We start from the raw sequence: 10,115 nt of genomic DNA, 5'->3' as shown, positions 1-10,115 counted from the left end.
TTAAAATTTTTTTGGGAGTGAGTGATGCATTGCTTATTTGAGCCCTTATCCTACTACTATAATTGGAGAGCGGGATGTTGGTCTGTCCGTCCGTCTGTACGTCTGTGCGTCTGTGAGTCTGTGAGTTCACCTTTCTCCAACCCCCTCCATCCCCTCCAAGGTTTAGGGAACCAGTCATTGCATATGGCATTTTCTTCGCATTTCATTTCATGTCAACTTCAATTTCTATTTCAATGTTAAATAGATAGTCTGCAGTTATACTTTTTATTTGGGACTCCGGAGCTACTGGGACTATTGTTTCAGCCTATAACGTAAAGGTGTAGAGACGCCGTACGTAGGGGCGTGAACGACGGGAGGAAAAGACCACAATGACATTTATCCACGGTCACCAACATTTTCAACATGCCTAACAAGAGCAAGTCACTGGAAAATACTTGCGATGCCGCCAAACGCTGCATGACATTAACGCAATGTGGCGAAACTCCAGAGAAGTCAGGTAAGAAACCACTAACTGCTTCAAAACACAATCCACACAGTAGCTAATGCTACAGTTTCCAACCATGTAAATATCCTTTTGCGACATGAATTCAGCATTATGTTCCTCTTTGTCTCAGTGTTAAGATCCTCACTCCCTCACTCACACACACTCACACCCACACACTCACACTTCTGGCGGTAGTAGCGCCTTACTACCAGTTGCCTGTTTTACACCAAAATGCCTTTGTGCAGATAAATGTGAGAGGATGACACCTGAAAACATTTATTTTGGTTGTTGGATAATGCTGGAAGTACAATTATTGTTGATATTCCTTTTTTACAAGAGGATGCATTCATGTTGGTTACCACTAAACAGCCAAGTATTAGCATTAGCTACTGTGTGGATTGTGTTTTGAAGCAGTTAGTGGTTTCTTACCTGACTTCTCTGGAGTTCAGCTACAGTTTCCGCCACAGTGCAAGATCTCAACACTCTCATTTCTGAGACCTTCCCTAACCTCCAGAATAGATGTGGTAACAAAGACAACCTTCTTAAAGGCACTCTATACACTCCTCTGAACAAGGATATCAGAGCCATCAATGACATGTGTTTGTCTGTGTTCCCTGGAGAAGAGATAGTTTACTTTTCAGCTGATTAAGTCTTTGAGGACAATCACAAAGATGCACTGCCTGTTGAGTTTCTAAACTCATTGACCCCCTCTGGGATGCCTGACCATAAAATGAAACTGAAATTAGGCGCTCCAGTCATGCTGATTAGGAACCTGCAAGCAGGTTCACTTACTGTGACCTTCATATACAAATATACGTTCTTCTCACTGCTTTAATCTATGAGCGTGTGTCTTCTGGCAAGTAAACATGCTGCAGCACCCAATGCGCGCATTTTTCTAGTGATAATAAACTGAGAGTAAAACAATGAGGGTCCTACTCCTTCTGGGTTATTGGAACGTTATCTGTGAGACCAATTAATGTTTATAATTTTTGGTGCATGTTTTAAACATTGAGAACAAACAGTTTAGCAGGAATTTATACATAAAGTCTCTCTCACTCACACATTTTAAAACTCTCATAGAGGAGTACAGATTAAGAGAGCAAATCATATTTCCAAATGCAGTTTGTATCTTTAGTCGTCTCTGAGCTGCCACACTTCAACATGTGCATGACGCTTTCTGGCAGCAAATGATGTCACTTTGTGTAGCTGCACCACAAGTTAAAAGGGAAGTCACGTGACAGTCTGGTGTTTGGCACTGATCAGTCAGTCAGCAGTGATGATGAGAGTAAATCTGTGGTTAGAAATAAGAACCTCAGTAGGAGGAAAATGTAGATCCTTCCGTGACATGAATTCACGCATTATGTTCCTCTTGGTCTCAGGGTTAAGATCCTTTTTGCTCCAGAGTTAGATAATAACTTGCCTAACAAAAACTTTGATTTATTAAATCAAATCAAATTGACACACACACACACTCACATACACACAAACATAAACAAACACACTCACACACACTTCTGGCGGTAGTATTTTTTTGGTAGTTGGATGATGCTGATAGTACAATAATTGTTGATCTTCATTTTTTACGAGAGGCTGCATTCATGATGGTTACCACTAAACAGCCCAGCTGCAAAGTAAACAATTACTATATCTATAAAGTATATATATCGACAATCAACACATTTCCTTTTCAACTGTCTATTAGATTAGGGTGGGACGGGAAGTCTCCACTGAGGTTAAGGTGAAGTTTAGGTTTATAAACAACTTCTTCAGCAGAAAGCTGAACACCGGTTAAAACAAGGGAAAATATATACTTTCAGACAATACTTGCATAAACTATTCAATTTTTCTGAGGTAATGAGTATTCACATTTTCCTCTATCATCACCCATCCTTTCCAAGATCTAGAAAGTATTACTTATATTTTAGTTTTTAACATATGACTGTTTTCATTAGCAACTAGATCATACAATGTGATTATGCATGTAAAGCCTAACCTTTTCAGGCATTGTGTCCACTATATCACTATAGTCTGTGTGCCATAGCCTATATAAACATTTTTCAGAAATCCCATTATCAATATATATTGACTTTGTTAACCAGTGGTGAGTCATCATGCATTATCTCATTTTAAAAAACTGTCTTGACTTTTCAGCAGTGCGCTGTGAGGACAACTGCCACAGACTGAGACAGCAGAGGTCATTGGAGCCGCCTGAGGCTACAGGTACTCATACCTTGATGATTAACCCTTTCATGCCTATATATGCATATATTTCAATTAATGTACAAATAAACATAAACATATTGCTGCTTCACTTTCTTACCTACCTGCTAGCATTACCATGCTAACAAAATAATTACCTATCAAACTAATTCTTCCCACAGCAACTCAATAACAATTCTCATTTACATATACCATCTTATTGACACATGGCCTAATATGTCCTTGGTTATGTGGATCTAATTTCAAACAACTATCTGACGTAACCACACTCATGTATTATCATTTAGTCAACTGCATAAAAGCCACATTTGAAATATTTACTTTTCAGCTGAGTGCCGTGAGGACAGTCAACAAATGAGACTGAAGAGATCTTTGGAGCTACAGGTACTCATACTTTCCAATTAACCCTCTCAGACATTTGCCCGTAACCAACATGTGGCCCCTGGTTATGTATAACTAATTTCAGACAACATTCTGAGATTTAATGTCAACGACAAATGGCAGCTCAGCATTGGAAAACAACAGACAAAACCAGAAAGAGGAATCAAACTTCAGAAGAGCATGGACAGCTCCACACCAAGCCACGCATGCAGTTCCTTTTGATACACCTCACATGGATTTAGTCTGTGTTTCCTGCACTGCTGTTATGTTCTCTTAGGAGACAAATATGTATTATATAAATTCTATATAAAGATGTACATATCTTCAGTTCAGTCAGAAGACTCTAAAACATACAGGCATAACTGGTAACTTCTGCTTCCTTCAAGCATGCTCATCTATTACCTAGATTTCTATGTCTAGGGCGTTATCTCAATTGTTGCCAGTCACCTGCCAATCTCAGCAACCAATAGCAAAACGCCACACTTCAGCCTTAGCCTATCATCCTGTAGCGGTCCGTTTAAATATACCTCTCTCCCTTTGCTTCAGTCCTGTCATACAGCTGTTCCTGCGCCCCACCACCTCCCCATCTCCGTCATTCTCTACAGGATCTGCAGTGTATTCCGATCTGCCATCTTCTCTTCAGTCTCATTAGCAATCACCACCACCAGTGTCTGGACTTCATGGGGGATCTACATATATATATATGCAGCCGTTCAGAGATGATTCCTCATGGAGTTCAAGCGCCAAAGACTTTGTCATTACTAAGATTTAGTTCATTACATATTTACAATAAATATCTTTCTATTCACTTGTCTCTCCTGATTGAACTACGTTTTGGGCTGTGGACCAACGTAGCTACGATACATTTTGATGTGAGACTGGGTTGCCTGTGAGCATGACCTCAGTGACATGATGTGCATTAAAACTTACTTTCAGAGGTGTTGTTCCGTTGAAATGTGGAGACTGCTTTACGGAAGCGTGGAGGGGGCAGCAACACAAATCTAATGTTGCGTTTATTGCCAGTCTCCCGGTTGGTTAGGATCATCTCTGTGGAAAACAACAAGAAAAGAAAAAAACTGAATTTTCCATGTGTTGTTTCATTGAGTCTTTAAGGAAATTACAGTATATTAAAGCTAAGATTATTTATTATTTGTTCTTTGTATTTTCTCTGTCTATAAATTTCCCAGGAGGAGCATGGAAAGAACTGGATAAATTTACTCTAATAATAACTGGAGTAGAGAAAGTGTTTGTTGTAACCATTCAAACTGAGTGATTTAATTTAAAGGAATAATTCAACATTTTAGGAAATGTTCTTTTTCACTTTCCTTGAGAAAGATAAATGAGAAGCTTGATATCACTCTCGTCTGTATCCTAAATATGAAGCTACAGTCAGCAGACAGTTAGCTTAGCTTAGCATAAGCTAGCCTGACTCTGTCTGAAGATAACATCTGTCTACTTGAACCTCTAAAGCTCACTAATTAAACTGTTATATCTCATTTGTTTAATCTGTACATAAAAAGTCTTTCAAAGTGTAAAAACATCAAGTTGTGGTGTTAGGGGTGGTTGTATTATGCTTTTTCCTGCTTCCAGTCGTTATGCTAAGCTAAGATAAGATAACTGGCCACTTGCTGAACATATTTACCTGACTAATATGAGAGTAGTATATCAATCTTCTTATCTAACTCTTGGCAAAAAAACAAAACAAATGAAGATGCAAAGAAAAGGACATTTCTCTACAGGTTAGCATACAATTCAACATCTTGGAACAATAACATTTCCAGTAATAAATGAATCATTCATGAATATTTAGTTTAGTTTTAATGGAGCAGTTCTTTCAAGAAAGAACTGAGCATGAACAGTTACTCACCACAACTAACTAAACTCTAAAAGCGGTCTCTATTTTACATTCAGTTAGTTCCAAATTTCACAGATATTTCAGGACAATTTTAAAGAAATTAAACTTAAACTGCCATTTTTTTAAATCACAATATTTAAAACATAACTCAACCATCAAAGTCCAGCTCGTATCGGCGTTCTTTCACTGTGAAGGACATTTTGCTGTGGGGTTTTTCCTGGTACCGCTTCTCAATCTCATCGTTGGTTATTGAGTATTTATTTAGAGGGCCCTTCTGTGGAAAAAAGGCCATTCAAATCATAATATTGTTGAAATGTATTTATTATTCAGAAACAAAAATAAAGTTTCTCAATGAAATATAAACTCCACTCTGAAGCTAACTTACCATTTTTTTGAAATCACACCATTCTCCATTCCATCTCTGATACTGCCATTGTGGTTTGAGACCTCTGTTGTTCACTACAAGAAAAAGAAGAAGCTGTGTCAGTTTGATTGACTCCAAACTTTCCCCCCTCACCTTTTTAAACTTCTGGCAGGTTACAGAAATACAAATACATGTCTTCAGGTCACATGACCAACACCTTGTGGTAAGAAGTGTAACCCCTAATCATCATCACTGTGCCCAAGTGATTGCTCTGTAAAGTTGGTGCTGCTTGAGCAAACTGAGCATGTTAAAACATTTAATATTATTTTTTATTTTAATGAGCATTAAAGCTGCTCTAATCTATATTTTTATATGAACAATATATCAAATGATTGTGTATAATATGATAAATGTGTTGTTGTTTTTTTAAATAAAAAAGCTCAGATAAACCTTCTGTACGCGATCTACCCGGCCAGAACATACTTTAACAGCAGACAAAGTTAATGATGACTCAATAAATAAAGTGGAACATTTAGTAGCCAAAGTTCTGAATATTTTTCTCAGAAGTTGGTGGAAACCCAACAAAACAGTTAAATAGAGAGTCAACCAGTGGCGGCCGGTCAATGCGGGGCGCTGGGGCGCCGCCCCCATCAAATATCTGGCCAAAATCTACTTAAACATATTAAACATAAATGAATTAGAAAATGCTAAATAATTATGAAATAAATAGTATTTGTTTGCAAGATGGTCCTGTTAGCCTCTAAGCACCTATCATCATTCATTATAAATCGATTCCAAATGGTATTTTATTAATTTCTATATGTACTTCCTGTACGTGGGGCGCCGGACTAATGGAAGTCAATGCAAGCCCTCAAACTTTTGACAAGCATGTGACCTGAATCTGCTCTCTCATTGGCCTGCGTCACGTTTCCCACGGGGCGCAGCTCAGTGCGCCCCGGACACGCCCACTTTTATTGGCAGCGAATTGTTGTTGTTTCATGTTTTTTAATCTACTGTGATTGGACAGTTCCGGCTGTCATTCACGCCCTCCCGTCAGCTGCTGTCACCCAAACTCCTGCTGACGGTAGGTTCAGGAGATGACGTTAAAGTGGAGCCGCGGAAATTAAAGAAGATTATTTTGTAATTTCTCTACAAAAACATAATTTCACAAGACTTTAACTAGAAGAGAGAAAGAGGATAAAGCAGCAGCAGGTGATGGAGGAGCTGAGAGTTTCTCCTGCTGCTGTTATGATAAACGGAGCTGGCTAGCTGGATGCAGTGTGAGTTATTCCTTTTATTGCTTTATCTGTTTGCTGTTTCAAAGTGTCAGCACCGAAGCGTTGTGGACAACGACAGGGGAACGAGACCTAAAACATCTCTCTGAAAAAAATCAAACAGAAAGCTGCAGCCATCGAGACAATAGCATGGAGCTAAGTTGTTTTTAGCAGACTTAGCATTGCTGAGCTCTTTCTGCAGCTGTTTCACCACATCTGGCCACATGTGGACCTCCGCTATGCCAAGCTCCAGAAGAGGAACATAGATTCAGTCAGTGGCTGCATCCAGCAGCTCCAACAGGACATATAAAAGATCAGGTAGTAGCTGCATTGCTGTTATTAATATTGTAAAGTGTTAAAAAATACTTTATAAAAGACATAACTATGAAGTGTAAAAAACTAAAATGCATAAATGCAGGATAAGAAGTGATGGAAGTAATTTTGACTATTACAGTTGATTTGGGTACATTTCATTATTAAAGTTAAATAAATTATGCCTAATCACAGCAGTGTATAGTGCTTAATGCGCCATCTATTGTCATGTTTAGGTATTGCAACAACTAACAGATTACTGTGAAATCAGAACTGAAGACACAATAACTAAAATATAGGTGGTGTCTCTTTTTAAGCATATTACCTTATTGGTAACTCTGCTTTAACTGCTGGTATCTTTAAGTGATGTGAGTGAAATGTGCATTTTATCATATCTGGTTATAATTTTTTATTCCTCTCTCTGTGGGTCAGAGATACTATACTGGGACAAACCAGGGGACATTATAGTGTGTTGTGTTGTTTTTAGATTCGTTTTTCTTTCTTATTTTTATTTTTTTGCTGCGGTATGAAGTGGTGCTACGGCTTATTTGACACTAACCCTAGGACCACCAACCATCAAACTGCGCCCCCCCAAACATTTTTGTCACCAGCCGCCACTGGAGTCAACATTGTAACATTCAGTCTTTTTTAGTAGTGGTGGTAATATCACACTTTAAAAGTTCTCCATTAGTCCAGTAAATAAAAGTCAAAATCTGCAGTAAAATTACAAACATGTCAGCAGAATAATATATTTAAACTATCAAAGGTAAATCAAATTGCTGCTAATTTCAAATATTTATAACAAATATTTTATATGATGATCACATGTTTTATAAAATTAGAGTCTGCAAGGTTCCGATCGATGAAACTTGTAGTTTAAAAAAACAACAACAAAGAAATCAGTTTTTCTCTCTCAGGGTTTTGGCTATACTTATATATGATAATATTTCACTCACCAGCTCCACTGGAGAGCCGGAAGCATTACTTCAAATGAATGAACAACAGTCACAACCATAATGCAGTTATCACAGTAAATCCATATGACATGTTTTTCAACTGCTACTATAATATGTAGGTCAGATATGTCTTTGTTGCAAATAAATCTGTTTTATTTTTATCTGTTAAACTAACAACAGTATGATTGATGACTGTGTGAAGATACAAGGGAAACATCACTTTACTAAATCAAGAACTACTTTTTTTCAGTTGATGTGCAAAACCTTAAGCCTCCTTTGTGATATGTGAAACTGAAAAAGCACAAAAAAGGCACACGTGCATATTACAGTAAGAAAATACAAAAATTGTAATCAAGTGTTTTGTTGTTGTCTTGTTTTGTTGCTTATCCCTCTTGTCTTGTCCTGTGTCGTGTGTATTTGTGTTAATCATTTATTTTATACAATCAATCTTATAAAAAGGACAACAAAAATACTCTTCTAGAAAAATTGTCAAACTTAATTTACTTACTGGTATTATTAGTGACGTGATCTACATTTTTATATTGTCCCTGTGGAACTGGTATGTATGTGTAAAAATGAGTGTCATTCCTCTGCTCTGATTTATTAATAAAATATCAATCTGTCACACAGTGAAAGTTCTAGTTCACTGATATTATAATCACATACAGTAAAACTGCATGTGGACACACACACATGTAATGTACTGCAGGTCAAAGCTGAGGAATAAGTAGCTCCATAAAACCAGACAGACATTTGTAAATAATGTTCATGTTAAATGAAGTTGTACATATAATTTGGTTAAACTAAAGATTATTTTTCAACATGAGTGTAGTTTTAACATCTCTATAATTAACCTGGTATGTAAAAAAGTTATATAACTGCTATAACTGGTTAAACTGATGACCAGTAAAAAAAATTCTTTGAAGCTACAAATCCAGCTATTTACTTTTTTTAAGCACATTGAATTTTTAAAGTACTGGATGAATACATGAAAATGTAACATTTAAAATATTGTCATGCTAATTAGACAAATAGTTGATTAATATGAAAATGTACTATCTTACCTTGATCTGTCCCATGAACAACATCATGATCTCAAACACACTTGTATTTGTGCTTAATCAGCTCAAATTTTGTTCTTTTATTTATCTATCTAGTATTGTTGTGTGTTGTTGTTTCTCTCTAGTTCACTGATATTATAATAACATACAGTAAAACTGCATGTGGACACACAAATGAAATGGTCAAAGCTGTGGAGAAAGTAGCTCCATAAAACCAGACAGACATTTGTAAATAATGTTGACCAAATTATATGACCAGTAAAAAAAATCTTTAACAACAAATTCAGCAAATTGTTTGAAAAGTACACTGAAGGCATTTGAAACTCAGATTTTTGCTTGTAAAAGTTTAGATTAATAATTAAACACAAATAAGTGATTAATGTGAAAATGTGTCTTACCTTGCTCTGTCCCATCGACACCATCTCCTGTATTAAAGATGAATAATTGTGTGTTAACTTACTGGAATTCTTCATTAATCATGTTTTGTTTTATAATTTCTAACATTTGTAAATGCTCTTTTATTTGGTTGTTTTGTTTAGTCAAGAAAGTTTGAAAAAATAACTGATTAAAATGATGACCAGTTCATTTTTTATATCTTCTAAAAAGTACATTGAATGCATCTGAGACACTGGTTTTTACTTTTAAAAGTTTATATATGAATTGCTTTTAAGTGCTAGATGTGTGCATGAAAACAGAACATTACCAATATGTTCATGTTAAATACTCCAATACTAAAATTATTAAAGACAAATAGGTGACCAAAGTGAAAATGTACTATCTTGCTCTGTCCTGACATCAGGTCCTGTATTAAAGATGAGTAATTGTGTGTTAATTCACTGGCATTCTCCATTAATCGTGTCTTGTTTTATTATTTTATTTTATTTTCCAGTAAACAGACTGTGTGTTAGTCAACTATGAACGTCATGATCTCAAACACACTGTTGTGAATATTTGTGCTGAATCATCATGACAGGACATTTTGATGGTTCACATTTTCTTTGAGATTCATGAAATCTGCATAAAAAAATATTTTGATATGTGTTCTGGTTGTAGATGTTTGCATGAGGATAGAAACTTTGTGTCTCTTACCATAAATATACATCATCAGGATTTTTTTTGTTGACAGAGTTGCACTCCTGAAAGAACCTGATTATGTTTGAAGCACGACTAGATTATCAGTCAAATTTACAGAATTATTAAAACACCAC

At 36.3% G+C, this 10,115-nt stretch overlaps 1 protein-coding gene across 1 annotated transcript in view; it reads right to left on the bottom strand.

The window, feature by feature from the left end:
* Positions 1 to 4,004: 4,004 nt before the first annotated feature.
* The window catches only part of LOC133976668 (uncharacterized), a 36,139-nt gene continuing 30,028 nt past the window's right edge, over positions 4,005 to 10,115 (bottom strand). The window contains exon 10 of the mRNA XM_062414927.1: positions 4,005 to 4,132. Within this exon, the coding sequence (XP_062270911.1) occupies positions 4,005 to 4,132 (128 nt within the window). The remainder of the gene's footprint in view (positions 4,133 to 10,115) is intronic.

The sequence above is a fragment of the Scomber scombrus genome, chromosome 24 (genome assembly GCF_963691925.1).
Source record: "Scomber scombrus chromosome 24, fScoSco1.1, whole genome shotgun sequence".
NCBI classification, from domain to species: Eukaryota; Metazoa; Chordata; class Actinopteri; order Scombriformes; family Scombridae; genus Scomber; species Scomber scombrus.
This window is presented reverse-complemented; position numbering and strand designations above follow the sequence as displayed.